The sequence below is a fragment of the Vulpes lagopus genome, chromosome 6 (assembly GCF_018345385.1).
Source record: "Vulpes lagopus strain Blue_001 chromosome 6, ASM1834538v1, whole genome shotgun sequence".
Classification (NCBI taxonomy): Eukaryota; Metazoa; Chordata; class Mammalia; order Carnivora; family Canidae; genus Vulpes; species Vulpes lagopus.
This window is the reverse complement of record NC_054829.1, coordinates 5,244,355-5,267,999: the sequence shown is the minus strand read 5'-3', so window position 1 is coordinate 5,267,999 and position 23,645 is coordinate 5,244,355. Positions and strand designations below refer to the sequence as shown.

Genomic DNA, 23,645 nt, shown 5'->3' with positions numbered 1-23,645 from the left:
GCCCAGTTTCAGAGCTGACCCCAGGCTGTCCAATTCCTTCTCTCTCCTCCCACAGCCCCTTCTTCTCCTACTGAGAGTGACTTTCCCTCCTGTCCTTTCTTTGTTCCTTTCATTTTCTTTTTTCTTTTTCTTTTTTTTTTTCATTTTCTTTGTAGAGTGAGGGAAAGCAGAGAGGCGGGGAGGGGTAGAGGCAGAAAAGAATCTTAAGCAGGCTCCACGCTGAGCCTGATGCGGGGCTCGATCTCCTGTCTCTAAGATCACAACCTGAGCTGAAACCAAGAGTCCGAGGCTCAACCGAGACCAAGCACCCCAGGCCCCCCTACTTGTCGTTTCTTTGTTGGCACACCCATTCATTTATTTCCTCATCATGCACCCCGACCTCCCGGATGTGTCACCGTCCTGCTTCCCTCCAGAAGCAACCACCGTCCCGAATTGTGTGCTTGCCATCACCTCGCCTTTTCGTGTCTGAGTGTGTGGACGTACACGTCCGCGTGGTGCTAGGTCCTAGGATTGCTATGTGCGTGCGGGCCCTCATTGTACTGCTGCGTCATGTTCTGCTCGTCGACCCCATCGTCGATTCTGGGTCAGTGGGCATCCGAGAGGTGCCCAGGTTCCTGCTCTCTCGTGGCCCGAGCAGACGGGGCAGGAGGGCTGGGGTGTGGGACGTCTGAGTGATCAACTTGGTAAACCAGCGCCAGAGCGTTTTCCAGAGCGCCCATGCCAACCCAGACGCCCACCAACGCTGATCCTTATCCTTCCAACACCTAGTGTGGCCCAGCTTCTTATTTTTTTGCCAAATAATTGCGAGGAAGGTATCTCCTTGTGGTCTTGAGCCCCTTCCTGGTGACTGGTGAGGCTTGCAGCCCGTGCCCCCTTTCCTCCTCTGGCCTGCCTCATCGCTATGCTGAGCTCTCTTTAGGAATTCATGGTAATCCTCTGTCAGGTATGTGTGCTGCGAATGTCATCTTTAGATTTGTGGCTTCTCTTTTAAAGCGTTTTCAATGCTTTGAAGTTCTTAATTTTTTAGTGGTCTATTCTCTTGTTTTGCCTGAGGGAGCCCCCCACCCCCTCCCCATCCTGAGGTCAGCATACTCCCTTACATTGTCTTCCAACAGTTTCACATTTTTCTTAAGATTTTATTTATTTATTCACGAGAGACACACAGAGAGAGACAGAGACACAGGCAGAGGGAGGAGAAGAGACTCGATCCCAGGACCCCCGGGTCGCAACCTGAGCCGAAGACAGACGCTCAACCACTGAGCCACCGAGGCGTCCCAATTTCACATTTTTCTTTTGCAAGTTAAGTTCCTATTACCCAGAGTTGATTTTGTGTACAGTATGAGGTAGGGATCTGGTTTTGTTTCCTGGGGGCTCCCAGAACAAAGCACCACAGACAGGGAGGTTTGGGTGAGGATGGTGGTGGTTAGCAGTGGAAATGCACTTTCTCCCGGTTCTGGAGGCTGGGGGTCCGAGATTGAGGTGTCGGCAGGGTTGGCTTCTCCCGAGGCCTCTCTCCTTGGCTTCCAGATGGCCACCTTCCTGCCCGATCCTGCACTGCCTCTTCTTCTTCTTCTTCTTTTTAAAAAAGATTTTATTTATTTATTTATTCATTAGAGACAGAGAAAGAGGCAGAGACAGAGGCAGAGGGAGAAGCAGGCCCCATGCAGGGAGCTTCCACGGCCTCTTCTGTGTGTGTCTGTCCTAATCTCCTCTTATAAGGACACCAGCCAGACTGGAGGAGGGCCCGCCCTAATGACCTCATTGTATCTTGATTATCTCTTTAAGGAGACTATCTCCAAATACGATCACATTCTGAGGTCAGGACTTTAACATAAGAATTTTAGGGGGACACAGTTCAGCCCATCGCAGCACCTGTTCTGTTTTTATTCACAAAGGAAGTGACATGCTTCTGGTCCTATTAGGCACCCCCAGCTGGGCTTCCCCAGGACTCTATCACTCCTCCTCCAGCAGGTATCAAAGCTTCCTGATGTGTGGCTCTTTATTCTGTTTATCTGCTCCTTTTCTTTTTTCTTTTAAATTAACACCCCTGTCCAGGACCACCTGCCTGAGTGACCCAGGTGGTGCTTTAGAATGCCCTTACCTCTGGCTGGGCAGGTGTACGGGTGTGGGTGTGGGTCTTGAGTGGGCACAGCCCGGCTCCAATCCCGGCCCCGCTCTGGCAGGCCGGGTCATCTCTGGGCCTCAGTGCCCTCCTTGTAGGATGGGGATGATGACTCCTGAGTCACAGCTTACTGAGAAGAGTCAAAGAATAGTGTCCGTCACGTGTCTGGCAAAAATCCAGAGCACACAGTAGGTGCTTTTGCTGATCTCAGACCCCTCTCTACTTTTTAGAGGTGAGTTCTGGGCCCTCCCTTCACCCCGGCACAGAGAACCGGGGGCAGAGCGGGCTCAGGGAGCTCTTTAGTGCAGGAGTAAAGAGGCAGAGGTTGGCACCCAGAGCCCTCGTTATGGGGGGCATGTCCAGGGGCATGGAACCCTAAGCCCAGTAGGGAGCGATGTTGCATGCACCAAAAGGCTAGTGGGGGCCTGGGGCTCCTCTGCCTCCCCCTCCACCCCGAAGCAAGCCTTGTGCAGAATAACAGCTCTCAGGGATCCCCAGAAAGATGCTCTGGAAGCAGACCTGAGATTGAATCTCAGTTTGGCTAGTTATTTGCCGGGTGACTTCAGGCAAGTCGTGAACCTCTCTCTGAGCCTCAGTTTTCTCATCTGTAAAATAGGGATAGTTGTGCTCCCTCCACCTCCCCCCAGCCCCCCAGGACGGTGCCAAACACGGGATGATGTAGCACACCCAGCTGGTCCTTGGCACACTGGGCTGTCCCCTTCCTTCCTGTTAGGCACTCTCCAGGACCAGTGCAGTCCCACCCTGGCCCAGACAGGCGGGTGGAGTGGGGGAGGGGGCTGGGCCTACCTGGCTCCTGGTCACTGGGTGGGTCGGGGAGACGTGAGGGTGCTCATCTTTAGAACCAGAGACAAGTGGATCCTGTGCCCCGCAGTTCAGCACCTACGTCATGGGGCGTATGGACACGTACTTTGAGGACCCACTGACTTTCAACCCCGATCGCTTCAGCCCCAAAGCACCCAAGTAAGTCTCTCTTCAGGCTGTGCATGCGGGAGAAGGATGGACCAGTGACCACTGGTCTGAACTGCCTATGCCCTCTGAGCCCACAAAGCTTTCCAGATCACTGAGAGGGAGTTGTGAGCCCTATTCTGCCCCCTTGAGCGGAGAGGCAACGGCAGCTCAGGGAAGTTGGGTAACTTGCCCAAGGGCACGCAGCCAGTAGCCACAGAGCTGGGGCTTGAGGCCGGTTCAGACTGGTTCTAACATCCAGGCTCATAACCAGTCCCTTGTGGTGGGAAGCCCCGTGACTCAGGCAACAGACCGCACCTCCCCTTGCCTTGATGGTCCTATCTGAGAAATGGGAACCCAATGGCTCCCTCTCAAGCTTACTATGGGGGTGAGTGTCTTCAAGTCCAGTGGTGGGGGTGGCCAGGCTCCAGGGACAGACCACCTGCGTCCAGCCCAGGCTCTGCCCAGAACTGGACATGTGACCGGCCAAACACAGAAGTGACATTGGACCGTGAGATCCTGAGTTCCTCCTTCTGTGAACCAGAGATAATAACAGCTCCTTCTGGAAGGCTCCAGAGGAGGATAAAATGAGAAAATGCTGATGCAGAGCTTAAGGGAGCCAGCTGTTGAGGTTTTCCGCGTGTGCAAAACCCAGCCCTGGCCCAAAGCCATTCCCCGGGGAGGGACGGGATTGTCACCGCAGCCTCCTGACACCTCTCTCCCTGCAGGCCGAGATTCACCTACTTCCCCTTCTCTCTGGGACCCCGCTCCTGCATTGGGCAGCAGTTTGCTCAGGTAGGAAGCCAGGGTGGGCTTCTCTGCCCACAGCTGTCCGGGGTGGCGTCTTGTCCTGGGCCAGGAGGCATTTCAGAGCCCTGGGACCCCCGGGGCTGGGGGAGGGGGGTGGCGCCGGGCCAGCTAGCGGCAGTGCTGGCTGCGCAGTCAGGCCCCGTGCCTCCCGCCCTGCCTCATTTCTGCACACAGATGGAGGTGAAGGTGGTCATGGCCAAGCTGCTGCAGAGGCTGGAGTTCCGGCTGGTGCCCGGGCAGCGCTACGGGCTGCAGGAGCAGGCCACGCTCAAGCCGCTGGACCCCGTGCTGTGCACTCTGCAGCCCCGGGGCTGGCAGCCCGCACCCCCGCCGCCCTGCTGAGCGGGCCTGGGGCGGATGGGACTCCTTGGGCAAGGGCTGCACCCACGCTCCTCTGCAATCCCACTGCCACCCACCCCGCTCCCCGCCCCCTTCCCCTGGGGGCACCCTCCACGCTGGCTCCCAGCGGGCCCCCTGCCAACCACCACCTGCTTCGCACCCCTCCTTCCCCCCAGAGCTCCCTGTCCGCTGCTAACTCCACGCCCTTCCTGGACTGGCCCCTGCCTAACTCCTAGCTGCTGCCCAGATGTGCCGTCTCCTACCCCGACCTCTCTGCATAGGCCACTCCCTCTGCCACACACACCCTAACTCTCGCTCACTTCCTAAAACCCTCTTCAGGTGTCACCTCCTCCAGGAAGCCCTCCCTGCCACCCCCGGCCGGGCCAGGGGCCCCTCCTCTGTGCTCCCTTGGTCACCTGTGCTACCTCTAACACCACACTGACCACACTGTATTGTGAGTGTCCTTTGATGTGACCGGCCACCCTGCCAGGCTGTGAGTGCCTCACGGGTGAGGTCTGTGTATGATTCGTCTCTGAGCGCCCCCGCCCCGGGCCTGGCACAGAGTCGATGCTCAATAAATATGTGTTGACTGCATGAATGAATGGCCACACCGGGCCAGAGCGCTCTGGCCTCAGTTTGCTCATCCGTAAAATGAGAGTGATGTTGAAGCCGGTCTAAGGGCTAACGCAGGTCTGGAAGCTGCCCCTGCAGATGCCCAGCAATGCCAGCTTGGGAGAAGACTGCCCGGGTTACCAGGAGGGCTCTGTGTTAGTAGAATCCCATTCCCTGTGTTGTTAAGCAAGACCGTGTTCCCAGGTGTGGTGTGAGGTTGGGGTTATAGGCAGGGTTTTGAGAGCTTGATTTGACGGGGTCTGAAGCCCTGGGGCCTGTGTGGTCTAGCCTATTCCCAACAAGGGTGCTGATGCCCCAGAGGGGCTCACAGAGGCTAGGTCTAGCCCCCAGGACCTCTCTTGGGGACAGCTTGGTGGACCTGAGCACCTGGCCTGGCCTCGCATCTGCTGGCATCCTCTGCCCCTTCTGGCACAATGCTTCCCCTCCTGACCCAGTCAGAGAAGGCCAGTGGGCCCACCCTTGGGAGGTGAGATCGGAACCTTCCCAGTGGGTGCAGTGGGTAGGGGAAGACGTCATTCTTTCCTCCCTGGAGCCTACAGGTGACCAAGGGGCAATAAATACCAGACTAGCCATGTCTTCTGGGCACATCCAAGGAGTTTCTCCTTCAGCTCTTCGGAGCTTGGCTTCCTGCAGAGAAAACAAAATGCCCATGCCCACCGCCTGGAGTACGTGCCCTGGGAAGTCCCCTCTCCTCACCAGGGTGCGGGCTGGCCCTTCCTTTACATCGGCTCCTCCGTCCTGGTGTAGTCTTGAACTGAGGGATCTTCCTATTTAGCAGAAGAGGAAGCTGAGGCTCCTGGAGGACATGACATGCTCAGGACAGGTGGGTGTATCGTGCCAGGGTGGAGCTAGGTCCCCGGCCCAGGTGGGTCACGGGACTGGCACGGGTCCCCTGCCCTGGCCTCTGGGCAGAGGGCCACCTCCAGGAGGATGCCTCTGTAGCTGAGGATGCCCTGCAGGGAGAGCGCTCCTGCTCCCTGAGCCTCCACCCAAGCTGAGCACCGGGTGAGGCTCTCCTCAAGCCACACTCGCACCTGCAATTCCCCGTGTGGGGGCCCCACAGCTTCCTGTGGCTCTGAGAATGGTGTGACTGGGCTTTGCCTCCAGCTGCCCGGCCAGACAGCTCTTGCCTGTCTCTGCTCAGCCCAGAAGTGGTTCCCTTTCCACGGCCCCCAGGTCCCAGTGCTTCCTCTTGTCTTGTTCCCAGGCCCTCAGCCTTGCACTGCTCCTGGGGACCTGTCCCGCTGGGACCCCCAGGCCCCACCCCCTGAAGCCTCTCTCTGAAGTTCACCAGCCCCCCTGTAGCTCTCCAACAGCCCCAGAGCAGCCCCGACCCCGCAAACTCCATGGCCCACACACACCCTAGGTACCCCTGCAAGCCCCCAACACCAGCCACCCCACACCAGCCCCCAGTCTCCACCAGCACCCCGGCTCCATGCCCTGCTTCCTGCCATGGCTAGGCTTGGCCCCCCAGGATAGAACTTCCTTCCCTGTCCATCCCTTCCCAGGTCCACAGGCTGGGGCACTGGGTGGTTCAGTCAGTTGGGCGTCTGCCTTCAGCTCAGGTCATGATCTTGGGGTCCTGCTCAGTGGCGGGTCTGCTTCTCCCTCTGCCCCTACCCCCATTTGTGCTCTCTCTCGCTTGCTCTCTCTCTCTCTCTCTCAAAATAAATAAGTAAAATCTCTCTAAAAATTTTTTAAAAATTAAAAGTCCACAGGCTACCAAGCCTCAGCACGCCAGGGACATGACCTCGCATTGCCTGGAGGGGTCTGGAGGGGTCACCTCTCACTGGAAACTTCAGATTGCCTTTACCATCCTCTGACTTAGCAAATATCTATCCATTGCTGAGCCTGAGTCTTCACATCAGTATTTCTTCAACTCCTCTTATGACCCATTTCACAGATGGGAAAGTCAAAGCCACAGCCCACAGCCGGGCCATAGTCGAGTCAGGACTCAAACCTGTAGCCCTTTGCACTCAGCGGCCGTCCTCCAGCTCAGCAAGCGCTGCCACTGAAGGCCTGCACTTGCCTCTGAGCACTCGAAACCCAGGGCAGGAGGCCGGAGGTGAGTGGGAAGAGCAGAGCCTGGCCCCCCAGTCCTGCTGTCGTCGTCGTCGATGGGTCAGTGCGCCCATCCTGACTTCCTGAGCCACTTTCTCTTCCGTAAAGAGGGCTTTCCATGGGCGAGCAGGTGGTTCCCAGGCCTGCCTGCACAGGTGAGTCACTTGGGCCAGCTGGATTAATCTATGGGGTGGGACCCTGAAACCTTTCTAAGCCCCCCGGGAGACTCCAGCGTGCACAGAGACGGTGTCAACCCTTGGGATGTAGGCAGGATGGATGGGATTAAAACCAAGGCCCTGCAGCCAGGCTTCTAGGGGCACATCCTACATGCACTATCTGTTTTTACAGCTTGGGCCCCAGTTTCCCCATCTGAAAGGGAGGACAGATGATAGGACCCACATCCTGGGGTTGATGGGAGAATCAAGAGCGTTCTGCATAGATTGTACTTAGCACAGACTCTGGCAACAGTGTTGCACACCCACCAGCACTGTCCCTGGCGGGAGCATATTTTTTTTCTCATTTAATTCTTTTTTTTAATGTATATTTTGTTATTGGAGTTCGATTTGCCAACATATAGTATAACACCCAGTGCTCATCCCGTCAAGTGCCCCCCTCAGTACCCGTCACCCAGTCCCCCCGTCCCCCCACCAGCCTCCCCTTCCACTACCCCTTGTTCGTTTCTCAGAGTTAGGAGTCTCCCATGGTTTGTCACCCTCTCTGATTTTTCCCACTCATTTTCTCTCCTTTCCCCTATAATCCCTTTCACTATTTTTTAAATTCTCCGTATGAGTGAAACCATATGATTGCCCTTCTCCAATTGACTTACTTCACTCCGAATTCAGGAGCATCTTCCTCCCACTAGGATTAGGGTTCGGATTAGGTTAGGGTTTGGGTTCCTCCCAACAGGATAGAGGAAAGGTTAGGGTATGGAATAGGGTTAAGGTATGAGTTAGGGTTAGGGTACAGTTTAGGGTATGGATATAGGATAGGGTTAGGGTACCGGTTAAGGTTAGGGATAGGTTTAAGGTAGGATTAAGGAAAGGTTAGGATTAGGGTTAGGGTTAAGGTAAGGAATGTGGTTAGGGTTTATTGAGAGGGTCCAGATAGGGACCAGGATAGTGTACACCTTAAGGTATGGGTTAGGATTAGGGTATGCCTTAGGTATGGTAGGGTTACAGTTAGGTTACGGGTTAGAGTACAGGATAGGTTAAGGGTACAGGCTAGGCTTGAGGAATAGGTATGAGTGAGGGTTCGGTATGGGTTAGAGTTAAGTTATGGTTAGAGTTAGGGTAACGGTTTAGGGCTTAGGGTTCGAGTACCTGTCAGAGTTAGGGCTAGGGTTAGATTAGTGTACGTGTTAGGGTTAAGGGTCAGGGTTAGGGTTAGGGTTTAGGGATAGGGTTAGGGTACTAGGGTTAGGGTTAGGGTTAGGGTTTAGGGATAGGGTTAGGGTACTAGGGTTAGGGTTTGGGTTAGGGTTAGGGTTTAGGGATAGGATTAGGGTACTAGGGTTAGGGCTAGGGTACCAGGGTTAGGGTTTAGGGTTAGGGTACTAGGGTTCGGTTTAGGGATACAGTTAGGGTTAGGGTTTAGGGATAGGGTTAGGGTACTAGGGTTAGGGTACTAGGGTTAGGGTTAGGTTTAGGGATAGGATTAGGGTACTAGGGTTAGGGTTAGGGTACAGGGTTAGGGTTTAGGGTTAGGGTACTAGGGTTAGGGTTAGGGTTAGGGTTTAGGGATAGGGTTAGGGTACTAGGGTTAGGGTTTGGGTTAGGGTTAGGGTTTAGGGATAGGATTAGGGTACTAGGGTTAGGTTTAGGGTACTAGGGTTAGGGCTAGGGTACCAGGGTTAGGGTTTAGGGTTAGGGTACTAGGGTTCGGTTTAGGGATACAGTTAGGGTTAGGGTTTAGGGATAGGGTTAGGGTACTAGGGTTAGGGTACTAGGGTTAGGGTTAGGGTACAGGGTTAGGGTTTAGGGTTAGGGTACTAGGGTTTGATTTAGGGATAGGGTTAGGGTTAGGGTTTAGGGTTTGGGTTAGGGTTAGGGGTTAGGGTTAGGGTTAGGGATAGGATTAGGGTATTAGGGTTAGGGTTAGGGTACTAGGGTTAGGGTTAGGGTACCAGGGCTAGGGGTTAGGGTTAGGGTACTAGGGTTTGGTTTAGGGATACGGTTAGAGTTAGGGTTTAGGGATAGGGTTAGGGTACTAGGGTTAGGGTTAGGGTACTAGGGTTAGGCTTACGGTTTAGGGTTAGGGTTAGGTTTAGGGATAGGATTAGGGTACTAGGGTTAGGGTTAGGGTACTAGGGTTAGGGTTAGGGTACCAGGGTTAGGGTTTAGGGTTAGGGTACTAGGGTTCAGTTTAGGGATAGGGTTAGGGTTAGGGTTTAGGGTTTGGGTCAGGGTTTAGGGTTTAGGGATAGGGTTAGGGTACTAGGTGTAGGGTTAGGGTACTAGGGTTCGCTTTACCCTCGGGAGGCCGGGCTGTGCAGTTCCCCGAAGGCCCACACGGTGGCGCCCCGGCGCAGCGCTCGGGTCGGAGCGTCCGCACACCGGTGGGCGGTGCCTCCCCATCCCGCGGGGCCCGGGGGCCCGGGGGCCGGGAGGGGACGGGGCCCTCGGCGTCAGGCTCCGCCTCCCGGGGGCGTGGCCAGGCCGGGAGGGCGCAGACCCTGGCGGGCGAAGGCCGGGTTGCTCCGAGCGTCCGCGGGCCACTCGGGTGCGGGTGGGCAGGCGGGCGACGCCGTCCCATGTCACAGGTGGGGTCGGGGCGCGGCGGGGGCGGGGGGAGGCGGGCGTGCGGCGATCGCGCCCTCCCCCGGGAGCGGCGGGGGCGGGAAGGGGCAGAGCCCCGGGCGGTGGAGGAGGTGGAGGCGGTGGAGAGCGAAGGGTGCAGAGCGAAGGGTGCAGAGCGCAGGGTGGAGACACAGGGTGCAGAGCGCAGGGTGCAGAGCGCAGGGTGGAGAGCGCGGGGTGGAGAGCGCAGGGTGCAGAGCGCAGGGTGGAGAGCGCGGGGTGGAGAGCGCGGGGTGGAGAGCGCAGGGTGCAGAGCGCGGGGTGGAGAGCGCAGGGTGCAGAGCGCGAGGTGGAGAGCGCAGGGTGCAGAGCGCAGGGTGGAGAGCGCAGGGCGCGGGCTGCTTGCTCCAGCCTGGGAGGGCTGGGAGCCACCTGGCCCCTGGGGCGGAGCTGCTCTGACACTTCAGGTGCTCCGCGGCTCCCGATTGTCTCGGCGGGTCAGGCATGGTGTCCTTTATACTGGTCCAGAGTTGGGTAGGTCCTGCCCAGGTGGACCCCACAAACGGTATGTGTGTGTTTCCTGGATGATCGGTGAGCAAGAGGATGTCCACCTGGAGGGGACCTCGGGGCAGGGGCAAGAGGGGGCGCAAGCCAGTGGCTCTTCCCACATTTCATCCCCTCTGCAAGGATGTTTGCTTTCCTCTGGGGCAAGAATCCTGTGTCCTAAGCAGGCTTCCTGATGCGTGTGTGCCCCGAAGGACGTTCTTACCCCCCTGGGGTGGATGACTCCTAAATCCACATGTCTGCCCAGACCTCGCCCTGGGCTCCAGACAGCCTTGGGCATCTCTGCCTGGACATCTAAAAATAACCCTGGCTGGGGGGGGGGGGGTGCAGACACTGTGGGGGTATTTCTGGCACGGGAGGGAGACTTACTGCCAGGGGGCCGTTTCTCTGACTCAGGGCTGGGGTGAGCACACATGGAGTCAAGGCCCTTCCTTGGCCTGGAGCTTTAGAAACATTTGTTTCTCCCAGAACACGGCGTCCCCTGCACTTCCTCCTCGCTTGAGGAAACCATGGTGGCCCTCCTGGTGTCGTCCATTAGGTAATCCCTCCTCGTGGGCTGGACCCTGGGCAGGCAGGCAGAGTGGTCACCACCAGCAGGAGGCAGCCTGGGGAAAGTGTGCTGGTCCCTGGGGGACCCCATCCCCACCCCGTCCAGAGCATCCTGCCCAGGCCTGGCTCATTGGCAGCACCCATCCACCCAAGCCTGCCCCGGAGGAGGCTCCATGGGCCTCAGACAGTGGGGCCAGACAGGGGTGTCGGGGGCACTGGGACCTTCCAAGCAGGATTCTGGCCTCCCAGGTGCGGTGTGGCATGGAAGGTCCCAGGGTCAGTGCTGGGCAGGCAAAGGCAAAGGACTGGACTCACCTCCCTGATCCCTCTCTTTGGGTCCAGCTCCTCTGCTGGTTTTGGCTTTGGGGGGAAGATGGGGATGATGACAGCAATCCCGGCAGGGCTCCTCTATCCCCAGCCCATGGGGAGAGCCCCTCTCTGAGCCCCTTGGGTGGCCCTGGGACCCTGGGTAAGGAGGGGCCCAAGATGTCATGATGCTGATGATGCATCCAGCTCACCACTGAGCATCCAGCCCTGAGCCCACTGTAGGGTAACCCCAACCCTAAGAGGTGGGGCTTCCCTCCTCCTGGAGGGGTCTCAGAGCCCCAGGGCCTGAGGAGGAGGCTGGAGCATCCCTACCAGCTCTGTGTCCCCTGAGTCCCCCCCCTTACCACCTTGGCTCCTTGGCTCCCACCCAGAGGCAAGTGTGTTGCACGAAGGACCCAAGAGCTGCCCACGGCCTCACACCCCAGGGACACCCAGTGCAGCTGGATGGGCCTCTGAGCTTCTCTCCTGGCTGGGAGCATGGAGGCTGGGAGGCTCACCCAAGGCCACCCAGGTGGCCATCAGCTTCGAGCTGGGCTGGACAGGGGTCCTGGGTGTGGGAAAGCAGCTCCCAGAGCTGCCCTGCACATGTGTGTGTCCACTTGTGTCTCCGTGTAGCTCTGTTTCTGCGGCTTCCCTGTCACTGTGTGTCGGCCTCTGTGTGGGTCTCAGCAGCCGTGCCGGCGTGTCTCAGGCCTCATGTATTGGGGCGTGTCCACCGTGACCTGGGGTGTAAAGAGGCGTCTGTTTGACCTAAGGTAGTGGACGGACCCAGGAAGTGTCCCGAGGCCCAGTGGCACCAGGCCCTGCAGCCCCGTGGGCACCACTTACCCTCCTGCGTCCAGCAGTGGAGGGAGCCTGCCCAGGATCACACACCCAGGAGGACATACCCTTCCTCTTGTGGCCACTGAGGACCCAGGGGAGGTTCCTTGTCCAAAGTTTTCCTGCATCTATTATGGGGGATGCCTAAAGCCCAGGAAGATGGGGTCTCCAGCAGGGAGGAGTTACAGGGGCCCCTGAGACCTAGCTGGTGTTCCTGTGAATCTGGGGTGAACAGGTGCCAGCGGGCAGGAAACAGGCCTCCTTCCTGACCCCAGCATGCTGTAGCACCCCCCCCACCTTTGATCAGGCCAGCCCTGACCCTCCTTTCCTCAGGGACCCTCCTTCCAGCGGCAGAACCAGCTGGCTGCACGGTGTGAGGGCAGATGAGGGTGGGGTGGGTGATGCCCTCCCTTGAGACCTTGATGTGAGGCAGGCCCTGGACGGGGCCCTGCTCAGAGCTGGCCCACTGACGCCCAATAAATGTGTACCCCTCTTGCCCTGTTCCCCTTTGAGCAAACTGCACCCCTGCAGTCTGTGGAGGCCACCCATGGAGTCCCTCTCACTGGATCTCCGGCCACTGTCCCTTCCCACGGCACCCCGAGCGCTTTGCCTGGGCTGCTGGCTCACCCTCCAGGCCTCTGCCCGCTGGACACTGCTCGAGAGCTGCCCCCCGAGCACCACACTCGCCCTGACCGCTCAGCCCTGTCCCCACGAGCCAGTGCCCATCTCTCACAGGCCCCGGCAGCAGCTGGCCACTAGGGTCCCCATCAAGTAGTTGAAAATCATGGCAGACACTTGTCGTGAGCCCCCAGGGGCCAGCCAGCACCATGCCAGGCCTCGGGTGCCCAGGACGGGGACACACAGCTGGCTGGAAGGTCGGAGATCCAGGGTGAGCTCGCAGGAGCCAGAGGGCACACGTGCATGAGTCCACACATGCCTGCAGGTCTGCTCACCCACGAATGTACACACACTCACCCACCCTCCCCTGCACGCACAGACATGCTCCTATGCACACGCACACACGTGTGCACACCCACACATGTGCTGTGCTCTCACATGTTCCAACAGGCACACACTGCCCCCCCACAGGGACCCACCCCCGCACACGCCTGTGTGCACCCACCCGCATTGTCGCACATGTGTTCACCAGCACACGCACGCAGCAGCCCATAGCTGCTGCAGTGACCTCAGGAGTGGAGCGATCACGTTGTTTTTTCCCCAACACATGTTTCCACAATAAAAAAAAAAAAAAAAAAGAAAGAAAACAAAACAGGAAAGTCCTCGAGGCCAGAGACAGGAAGGGGAAGTAGCCTGCACACAGGGAACCGGCTCTAGTGGGTGGACCCTGGGCGGCCTGTTCGGGTGGGACCCAGGGGCGGACACGCTGACAGCCACAGGGTGGGGAGGCGGAGGGCCCCTCCCGGGCATCTGGGCCCTGGGGCTCATCCTACCGCGGCCTCCCACCTTCAGATGAGAAACCGAGGCTGGGGTGGGCTCGTCCTGGTCGCCAAGCAGGGCTGGCAGAGTGGCCATCTGACACCGGCAGGCCACCTGACACTGCTCCTCCCGGCCCCGGCCTGGCAGTGGCTGAGGTGAGGGGCTTGGTGCAGCACCCTGTGGGGCCAGCCCCAGGCACAGCCGTGCCAGCCTGGGCCCGGCTACTGGCAGTCTCAGGGGCTGCCCCGGGGTGTGTTCCACGCGTGCTTCCCTGTGGACCCAGCTCCTGGCAGGGAGCCCAGAGCAGGTGCTGTGGGAGACGACACCGAGCGTGGTCCCCTGGGCCTGGGCACGCCTCCCCGGGGCCAAGGACGAAGGAGGTGCTCCATGTGGAGACAGGCACAGGCATGGGTCATGACCTGCACGAGGCCACACAGTCTGACCCCACCTGTGCCTCTTACTGCAGCTACAGGGGGGAGCTGAGCACTACGTGGAGGGCTTCGCAGGTGGGCCTCAGTGTCCCCTTCTGCTGCTTTATCTCTTAGTCCTCAAAACCCAGCAGGGGAGACCCCTCCCACCGTGCAGGTGAGGAGGTCCTCGGGAGCTCTACCTCTCCCTGCTGACCTGCCTCTGCTTCTCACCTGGAATCTAGGCCTTGGAAGGGGAGGAGGGGAGGCCTGGGTGGAGGTGGGGGGGGGGTTGTGGGGCTCCAGAAACGCTTCCAGTCTTTCTTTGTCTTTTTTTTTCTTTTCTCACTTAAAAATCCCAGGAGGGCCCTAGGATGACCAACGGTCCTGGTTTGCCTATGATTGAAGGTTCCCAGGATGCAGGCAGGACTTTTGGGGCTGAAACAGGGAAAGGCCCAGGGAAACCCGGACAAGTTGGTCACTCTAGAGGGGCCCCAAAGCCACTAAACCAACCCCCCCACCTGATGCTCGAACTCCCTCCACTGGGTCCTCATCCAGTGGCTGTCCAGGCCTGCTTAGATACCTCCAGCGATAGTGAGCTCACTACCATACAGCAGGAGCCACCCACAAAACCAGGGCACCAACCACAGTGAGGTCAGCTCGTGGAGCAGAACGCAGGGGCCCCGGTCCATCTTCAGGGACAGACAAGGCTTCATGGAGGAGGAGGGGCGCAGGGAATTCCTGACCAAAGGAACAGCACGGGCAAAGGCCAGGAGGCCAGGAGGCCAGGAGGCCTGGAACCACCTTATAGGGATTGAACTCCTTTGCTGTTACCCCTGACGGCTGGTCTCTGACGGCTGGTGTGGCTGCAGCTCTCCCCCACCCCGTCTCCAGAAGGCAGTTCCTTTGAAACATGGTAGCCTGGGCCCTCCTGTCTTCACACCCCCAAGGTCTCTGAGCTGGAAAGGCCTCAGTGCCTTTGAAGAGCGGCTGGATGCCTCTGATACTGTTCCACACCCCTCACATTTTCCTGAGGCTTGTGGACCCTCGAGCACCAGCATCTGCCCCCTCTTCCAAGAAGCCTCCCCTGACTTCCACAGCCCTTTCACAAATATCAGCCTCCTCTCCTTGGGTGATCGTGACCTCCTGCCCCTGCCGGGGATGCCTGCCAGTCTCCAATCAAGCTTTCCTGGTTCTTATCTATGCACCTGCTGGTCTCTTTTCCTGGAATGCCCTCTCTCCCCCTGAAAAAACTTTCGGATTCCTCACAGATGTAACTCAAATGCCAGCTCTTCCAGGAAGCCCTCCAGTATTGGGGGATTCGGGTTGATGACCAGCTTCTCTCCTCTTTAAACTACTTCACTCCTTCTGCACCCTGCATGCAGACCCGGGTAGACCTCGAGTCCCTGAGGGGGGGGGGCCCAGTGACACCCATTCCAGAGCTGACGCCCCTGGGAACGGAGCCCAGAGCCCTCTACTTGCCTCATTGCCCTAGTCTCTGGCCCAGGCCCTTGTGGGGACCCAGGAAAAGGACTGGGTTACCTCTTAGGCAAGCACACAGCAAGTGCATACCAAGTGCTTGCTGAGATGTGTCCTCCCAACCAATATTTCCTGAGTGCCCACTCTGTGCCCGACACTGGGTCACACGGCTCCCCCAGGGAGTCCACCTCTGTCCCTGCACAGCACCCCCAACACCCGAGGAGCGGTCGGCACCCAGGAGGTGCCCCGAAGTGGCTGCTCACGGTCTGCCAAACAAAAGCAAGGGCCACGCCTCCCTGTAGCCTTGGAGACAGACAGTCGGGCTCCAGAGTCTGGCTCTGGTCACACCCCTAACTGGCCGGGTGGCCTTGGGTGGGTCGCGGCTGGTCGTGGAGAGCTGAGTGGGTGGACCAGCGTGGCAGCACCAGGCACGGACTCAGTGGGTGGCATCGCTCCGTCTTCTTCTCTAACGCCCAGAAAAGCCCCTCGTTGGCTGAGTGGAAGCATTCCCAGGGAGAGAGGCTTGGGCATTCTGGGGTCTCCAGGGCTGGGGCTGGGGGCCTGGGGACTGACCAAGCACCCTGGGGCGCAGCAGTTACTCAGGCAACATTCCGAGGCTGCCCGGGAGAGGCCCAGGGCAGGGGAGGGCAGTGCCCAGATTTATCCACCAATCCGGCGGGCTCCTGGCTCTGGAGCACGTTCTTATCTGCCCGGCCCAGCATGGGGGGGCGGTGGGGGCCGCCGGCCGGCTGGGGCGGGAGCTGCCTGGGGACTGGACGCGGAGCAGGCCCGCAGCCCAAGCCCCACCAGGTGGGTGACGGCCACTGACGGCTCGGAGCGGCCCTGCGGGCTGGTGGCCGGCTGCCCGCCCATCTCCTGCACCATGTCGGACGGCGAGGGCCCCTCGGCCGGTGAGTGGCAGCGCTATATTTACCCGCCGCGGCTCCGGTTGCAGAACCAAGGCTGCTGGTCGCTGAGGGCACCGGGCTGCAGGCAGCTGTGGGCTGGACCCCCTTCTTCCTAGCCTGATGCCTGGAAGGGGGACCGGCCTCGCCAAGCGAAGCTCAGCCGCACCCCCCGTCTTCCCGACGGGGCTACACAGGAAGCTGTGCCTGCTGCAAACCCCTCCCGCAGCCGACCCGCAGCGCAGGGGGCCAGACTGCGCCTGGGCCCCTCGGCGGGCCTGGGGTGCCACGGGCCTGGGGGAGCCTACGGCTTGCATCTGATTCGCCCAAACGTCTGAGACCTCTGGGAAGTTGAGCCCCGGCTCTGCCCGCACAAGGCCGCCTCTCCGTGAGCCCCCAGGTCCTCTAGGGTGGAAACGGCCAGGGGCGCGAAGGCAGAGGGGCGGCCAGATAACGGGGCCTGCCCACGTACCCTCTGCCCTCCCCGGGGCAAGGGGTTTGCTGGGGACTGGCAGGCCACCCTGGCTCCTACCGGTTGAAGGCGAGCTCTGGGAAGACGTCCCTCTGAGCTGGCGGTGGGTGGGGCAGGGGCTGCAGACAGCCTAATCCAGGCTGCCCGGGTTCGAATCCCAATTCTTTCGTTTCTAGATTGGGTGATCGACCTCGGGCAAGCAGCTTAACTGCTCTGAAGCTCAGTATCCCCAGGTGAAAAAAGGGACACTAGTAACAGTCCCTACCCCTCAGGTGCTTGTGCAGATTGCAGATTGTGATAAAGTGTGACAGCCTGATGTGCCGTGAACGCTCAGTGATGGCCCCGCGAAGCAGCAGGTGGAGGGTCCTGGGCAGGAGCCCAGGGGCACGGGAGCCTCCCTGTCTGGCCCCTCCAGTGGCACCTTCTTTCCTAAGCCTCTGCCCATCTGGGGTCCCCTGGATTTCTTGTCTGTCCAGCAGCCCCGTGGAGAATCCTGGGCATGTCAGGCAGTCCTGGGGGTCCTGGGGTGCTTATGATCGCTGGCAACGTGACACCCCCTGGCGTGGTGTCTGATGGACGGTCCTGGCGCCCGGGCCTGGCCAAGTCGGATTTGGAACAGAGTGTGTGTGCGTGTGTGTGTTGGGGAGGGGGACACCGACAAAACTGGCCTGACCTCACCCTCTTCCGCCAGGCGTCAGCAGTGCAGGCTGCCAAGAATTGTCCGCGGAGGAGCCGGTATGGGGGGGCGGGGGTGCCGCAGACAGGCCCTTTCTGGCTGGCTCTGCGCACACCTGACACGAACCCGGAATAGCTCTCTCCCTCCACCAGGGACATGGTCCTGCTTTTAGCAGCTTGTAAAACCACCCGCACGGAGCTGGGTATTTCAGGAAGGCCAGAACAATATTTAGCCCGCCGAGGCGATGGACTGGGTGCTGAGCGTGTGCATCTGCGTGCGTGTGTGTGTGTGTGTGTGTGTGTGTGTGTGTGTGTGTCCGGGAGGCTGGGAGGAGACACAGCCTTTACTGCCCCTTCGCTGTTTAGGAGAGGGTCAGCTGGGCTGGGGACCGGCAGGCACGGTCGTGGCTCTGCCCACCCTGGCTGGGCAGGTCACCCTGGGCGAGCTCGGGACTTGGCTTCCCGCCTGTCAAATACCGCGGCCTGGTTTTCGTCTCTGCTGCGGATCATGGGAGGCAGAAGTGCAAGGAACACCTGGGTGCAGGTGTATGCGTGTTTGTTGGGGGGGTGGTCTCCTGGAGGGTGTCGTCTGAAGTTCAAGACTTTCTAGGATTCCAACCCCACGGCAGAGATTGGGTCCAGGAGGCTGCTGTGAAATATTTCTACCTATTTTCCGAAAGCTATCTCTGGACCTGGGTCTCCAGCGGGAAAGTTCGCCACCACCCCCAAACCCCACCAGCCACCACCTGTGTGGCTGTGGGCGGGTTCCTGGAGGTCATGGTGCCTCAGTTTCCTTATCTGTTCCGTGGAGACAATAACAGGACACTAGCTCCTCAAGTCCCAATGAGGATTAAGTGATCAAAAGCGTGTAACCTGCTTAAAAGAACACCAGGCTTCCTGTGAGCAAGTGTGACTGTTACTACTGTTCAACCAGTAAATGAGCTGCAGCCAAAGAGGAAAATGAAGGGGACGAATTAGGTGTTGTGTCTTGTCCTGGCCACTTCAGGGACATTGCTTGATCCCTGGAGGGGGATACATGAACTTTGCTGTACAGCTGGGGAAACGGAAGCTCAGAGAGGCAAATAGGCCCAGGTGGCCCAGCTGGTACATGGTAGAGCCAGGATTCAAACCCAGCTCCCCAGGCCCAAACTAAGGGCCCCCGTCTGGGAAATCCCATCCTGCTCACCCCAGGGTGGGGGCTGGGGGTCTCATAGGCCCTTCTGGCTCTCATCTGAACAACAGCCCTTCTCATCTCGGACACAGCTAGCTCAGCATCGTCTCTGATAATTTGGAGCCTGTACAAAAAAAAAAAAAAATGTGGTACATTGTCAGGGCGTCAGGAACATTGTGCAGAGCAGGAGCACGGTGGCAGGCGGTCAGCTCCAGGACTTGTGGCCTTGTGCCTGGACAGGGGAGCCTGGAGGCTAAGGTTACCAGGGAGTCAACACTGTATTTATAGCAGGAACCCGCCTGCACCAGTAACTGCCAGCCCGCGCACCCCGTCCAGCAAAGGGGCTTCCCTTACAGTTGTCTGGATCCGAGGCCTGGCTCGGCCCCTGAGCGAAGCAGAGCCCTGGACAGGCACTTCCCCACTGAGACTCCGTTCCCTCATCTGTGAAATGGGGCCCTCCCATGTCCCCCACTGGGTCTGGAGCCAGCGTCTCTAAGGGCTGGCATCCCCCGGACAGAGGGGCGGCCCGGAAGGGGCTGGCTCCGCACATCCTGGGTCTGTTGATTGTCTCTTCCTGCCTCTGACCTCGCGTCTGGCCCTCCCCGCCCGGCAGCACTCTGCAGGAAGAGAATCCAGCCTCTGTGCTGTCATTCCCCACATGTTTGGGAAAATTTCCAGCAAAGCAGTTTTACAATTCCAGGCACCAAAGAATAGGCCGTTGTACTCTCAGCCGAGCAACGAATGCAAGTCCGCCAGAGCCCAGGGTTCGAATCTCTGCGCTCCCACCCCCGGCTCTGTGGCCTTGAGTGACTCGAGTAGCCTCTCTGAGCCTCAGTGGTGGGTTCCTGTTTGCCGTCTTTGGAGGGTGTGGTGAGGATGGATAGCCCTGACCTGAGGGAGTGCTCAGCCAACAGAGTGACTCTCTTCGTCCTCCTGTGTAGACTCCTATCACCACTACCGCGTCCCCTCTGGACCGCAGCCTCCCTTCGTCTGCACAGTGGGCAGTGGACAGGCGTGCTGGTGGCTGCCCCTGTCTGGAGCACCTCCCTCAGAGCTCTGTGGCTCCTGGAGCTGCTTTGAGTACAGGGGGGCCAGCAGGCGGGAGGGCCAGCCGCTCTGTGGGGTCCCCCAAAGTCCCCCTACATGGCTCCCCAAGTATCTCTCTTTGCCTGGATATAAGGGGGTTTTCCCAAGGCTGGAGGGCCTGACACTGGGGTGGACCATCCCATGTCTCACTCAATCCCTCCTGGCATCCCCAGAGCCCAGAGAGAGCCCCACTTACTTCTCCCTCCTTGGCCTGGCCTGGGTTTCATTCTCCTTCATGTTTACCAGCTGAGCTCAGGGCCAGGGCCGGCCAGGGCCTGTGTCTCTATAAGGAGCTTAAAGCAAACCGTTTTCATGGTTTGGGCCCTACTCTTGGAGAGGAAACTTCTTCCCCCAGGAGAGGCAGGCTTGGTCTCTGGGCCTTGTCATCTCTCTAGGCTGCTCCCGTCCTGTTGATGAGGGCTTCCCCCTTTCTAGACAGGTAAGTGGGTTCAGGTTTCACCTTTTGGGCAATAGGGAGCCAGTGAGAACTCTAGCGGGGGGTGGGGTTAACCTGGATTGCTTCCATGTATAGGGGGCAGGGATTAGAGCGTCTGGAGGCCAAGAGCCCTAGGAGGAGGCTGGCAAGATGGTCCTGAGGAGAGAGGGTGAGGCTGACTTGGGAGGGGAGGGATGGGGAGAGTAGGGGGCTTAGCAACTGCTGACTATGGGGGCAGGGAGGTCCGAGGACAGATGCTCATCTCCAGGGGACTGGGGGTGGCCTGGCAAAGACCCAGAGTCTGTCTGTATAAACACATGGGGGTGGATAGAGGATGGTGTCCAAAGTCAGGCAGGCCCGGCCCCCGCCGTGGATGCTGTGGACGCAGGCAGGCTCTCCTGTCTGACCCTCACTCTTCTCATCTGTTAAGTGCAGGTGACACCAGAACCCCAGAGAGTGTCATGGGGGCTTCCGTGAAATGACGCCTTCACATTCCCTCTGAGCCTTGGGTCTGGGGGGGGCATGGGTGGCAGTCCATGGTGCCCAGGAATGAACCTTAAAACCCTCACCACAGGTGTGCCGGCACCTGATCCTGATGGCAGAAGGGCCCCACCTGAGCCAGCCCATCCTCTGACCTCTATGGGGCTTTGCCTCCTCCAGGGAGCCCCCTTGGTTCTGCAGTTCTTAGGGACCCTGCCCCCTGGAGTTCCCACTTCCAAACCATCTGGTGAAGGGTGCCAGGCTGGACACCCCTGTGTGGCTCACAGGATGTCAGATGTCAGGGGAGATGTTTGGGTGGGGTTCATTGCCGTGTGACCCGCGACAAACCTCCTTTCCTTTTAGGCCACAGGAAGGGCATTTGTTGGCATCCGCCCTCAGGATCCTACGGGCGAGCACATGGCTCTGCACACATGTCCTGTGTTCCAACATCAAGTGGGGCTTGGGTCCCTGCTCTGCGCCGCTCCCGTCACAGCCTGAGCATCGGCTAAGCATCCCACTCTTGGTTTCAGCTCAGGTCATGATCTTGAGGTTGTGGGATGGAGCCCCGTGTTGGGCTCTGTGCTCAGTGTAGAGTCTGCTTCAGATTCTCTCTCCTTCTCTCTCTCACCCGCATGCTCCTTAATTAAATAAATAAAATCTTATAAAAGAAGAAAGAAAGAAAGAAAGAAAGAAAGAACGAAAGAAAGAAAGAAAAAGTGGCAGAGATGAGTCACAGATACCTGTTGTCATCCACCACTACTGATTTCAAATCTTTGCATTCAACCCAACAGATCCTTTGTTTTTCACTGACTTTATCACTCAGGATGGACTCAGTGTGTTCTGGAAAAAGACAAATCTCAATGGCTTAAAGCAACAAAGGTCTATTTCCCGCTCATGCAAAGGCCTTTGCGGATCTGGGTAACTCTCAGGGAGGGTTACCTACGTGGTGGCTCAGCCTGATGCTTCCATATGGACCCACACTTCCCAGGTTATGGGGTTGGCAGAGAGACAGGGACATCACACTGACAATTAAATGCCCCCATGCAGAAGTGGCCCATGCAGCCACTGCTGGCACTGCATTGGCTCGAGCAAGTCACATGGCCACACCTAACGGCCAGAAGGCGGAGTACGGCCCCGTTTGTGAAGCGCAGTCATTTCTGCACCTCCCTCCGCCCCTGTTGACTTTTGTTCCCAATTGACTTAAAAAAAAAAAAAAAGTAATCCATTTTAATTATGAAATGTTGGAAGCATATCGTCTGAGCTGCAGTCCATAAGCATCTGAAATGCAGATTATGAATCATTCCAACATGCAAGTCACAAAGCAAGGGGCAAGATTTCTCAAAATGTGTTCTTCCCCACAGATCTGAATTTGCATTTCAAAGCGCAAACATAAGTTTCTGAAAGATTCGGTCACTACACCAGCGAGGAAAAGCATGACCAGGAGAAACATTAGCTGTTAATGGCTGCAAAGCTCTATTGATTTATTATTCGCTAACGCACTGAAGAGGGTGCTGGGCTGGATAGCTCCTGAGCCGGTTCAATCAACACAGTCCACGGACAAAGAAATAGGGTCTGAGCGTAGAAGGAAATGATTGTAGACATCCACTGGGAGTCTCTGCTCCAGCTCTCTGAGGCCGACACTATTTCCTTGATCCCACGACACCACCACGTAAAGGCTGTGTCCTCGGTTTGATTTGTACCGGGGTCTAACCAAACGAGCTTAACCGGAGGGCCGTGGCCGTGAACCCCATTTTGTATAATGAGATAAGACCTGGTTTAAAAATAATGTTTGCAAAGACTAGAAGTTGTCTCTAAGCCTTTCCGTAAGGGTCGATGACGTCAGCTGAATGGCTAGAAATTAAGCTGGAATTGGGGTTGGGATCCTAGGCCTCCCTGCCTGGGGAGGGAGCCTGGGCCTCACGTCTCAACCTCTAAGCCCCAGACTGTTTAGAGGATTCTCTACCTAGTTTAAACACGTCTTCCAGGGTTCCCGCCTGATTTATTTGGGATGGAAAAACATGTCAAAGCACTGGTGCAGTTGCAGAAAATACTCTTCCTGCCGCTCCTTTCTGGAGGGGCCTGTGGTCTCAGTGAACCCCAGGATTTGGCAACGCGTACAGGGCACGTCCTGTCTTCCCCACGGGGGTGGGGGGAAGAGCTGGGGCCTCGGCCTGGGGAGGCACCTGGAGGCAGCTGGCCAGGAGAGGTGCATACGGGTCCCTTTGAGTCCCCAGTGATGCTCAGGTTCTGGTTTTTGGACGTGGCTGATTGAAATGTAACTCAACGCACCTGCCCCAAGCGTACACTGCGGTGGGTCTTAGTCTGTTCCCAGAGCTGTGCAGCCACCCCCTCAAGGTCCCTTGGAGAACATTTCAATCACCTGGTAGGGAAACCCCCACCCATTTGCAGTCACTCCCAGGTCACGGCAGCCTCGTCTCTCGCTGTCTCTACGGATTCGCCCGCTGTGGACATTTCACATTTTCACATTTTCACGGAATTGTACAGGCCGCGGGCTTCTTTTGCTTCGCAGAACATTTTCGGGCTCCTCCACGTGTGATCTGCCCTACTTCATTCCTGCTGCGGCCAAATACTAACCCATCGTGGGGAGAGGCCACATGTTATTTATCCGGTCACCAGGAGATGGGTGTTCAGGTTGCTTCCACCTTTGGGCTAGTAGGTCTATCCTGCCGCGGACACGAGCGCACAACTTTTTGTGGGAACGGATGCCTTCGTGTCTCTTGGGCGTACGCCTCCATGTGGGACTGCTGGATCGGAGGGTGGCTCCGTGTTGGACTTTCGGAGGACCTCCGTCCTCCGTACCTGTTTCCACAGCGGCAGCCAGCGTTCCCCCCCTCCAGGGGAGCGCGAGGGATCCCCCTTCCCCACGTCCTCACCAACGCGGGCGGTGACCTTTTTGATTCCAGCCATCCTAGTGGGTATGAAGGTATCTCACGATGGTTTTGATTTGCCCTTCCCCAGCGATGGGTGGTGTCGAGTGTGTTTTCTGTGTGCTCATTAGCATTGCCCCCTTGGCTCTGAGAATGTAAGCCTCAATGTCCTCATCTGTAAAGTGGGGACAGGGAAGTGCCCGCCTCACAGGCTGCGGGGACGATTCAGGGAGATAATTCTAGGGTCCTGGCACAGAGCAGCTGCCCAGCGAATGTTTCCTGCT

At 58.2% G+C, this 23,645-nt stretch overlaps 2 protein-coding genes and 1 long non-coding RNA gene across 3 annotated transcripts in view; 2 read left to right on the top strand and 1 right to left on the bottom strand.

The window, feature by feature from the left end:
* Positions 1-4,831, top strand: part of LOC121492487 (cholesterol 24-hydroxylase) — a 29,019-nt gene extending 24,188 nt beyond the window's left edge. Inside the window, exons 13-15 of the mRNA XM_041757764.1 lie at positions 3,015-3,103; positions 3,817-3,883; positions 4,073-4,831. Coding sequence (XP_041613698.1) covers positions 3,015-3,103; positions 3,817-3,883; positions 4,073-4,240 — 324 coding nt within the window. The 3' untranslated portion in view covers positions 4,241-4,831. The remainder of the gene's footprint in view (positions 1-3,014; positions 3,104-3,816; positions 3,884-4,072) is intronic.
* On the bottom strand, positions 1,322-3,808 carry LOC121492488. The gene is made up of 5 exons (XR_005988263.1): positions 3,470-3,808; positions 2,930-3,022; positions 2,642-2,727; positions 2,102-2,252; positions 1,322-1,575 (listed from the first exon to the last, which is right to left on the bottom strand). It is a non-coding gene; the product is annotated as an uncharacterized LOC121492488 (long non-coding RNA).
* Positions 4,832-15,687: 10,856 nt separating the features above from the next.
* Positions 15,688-23,645, top strand: part of EML1 (EMAP like 1) — a 186,911-nt gene continuing 178,953 nt past the window's right edge. The window contains exon 1 of the mRNA XM_041758948.1: positions 15,688-16,159. Within this exon, the coding sequence (XP_041614882.1) occupies positions 16,132-16,159 (28 nt within the window). The 5' untranslated portion in view covers positions 15,688-16,131. The remainder of the gene's footprint in view (positions 16,160-23,645) is intronic.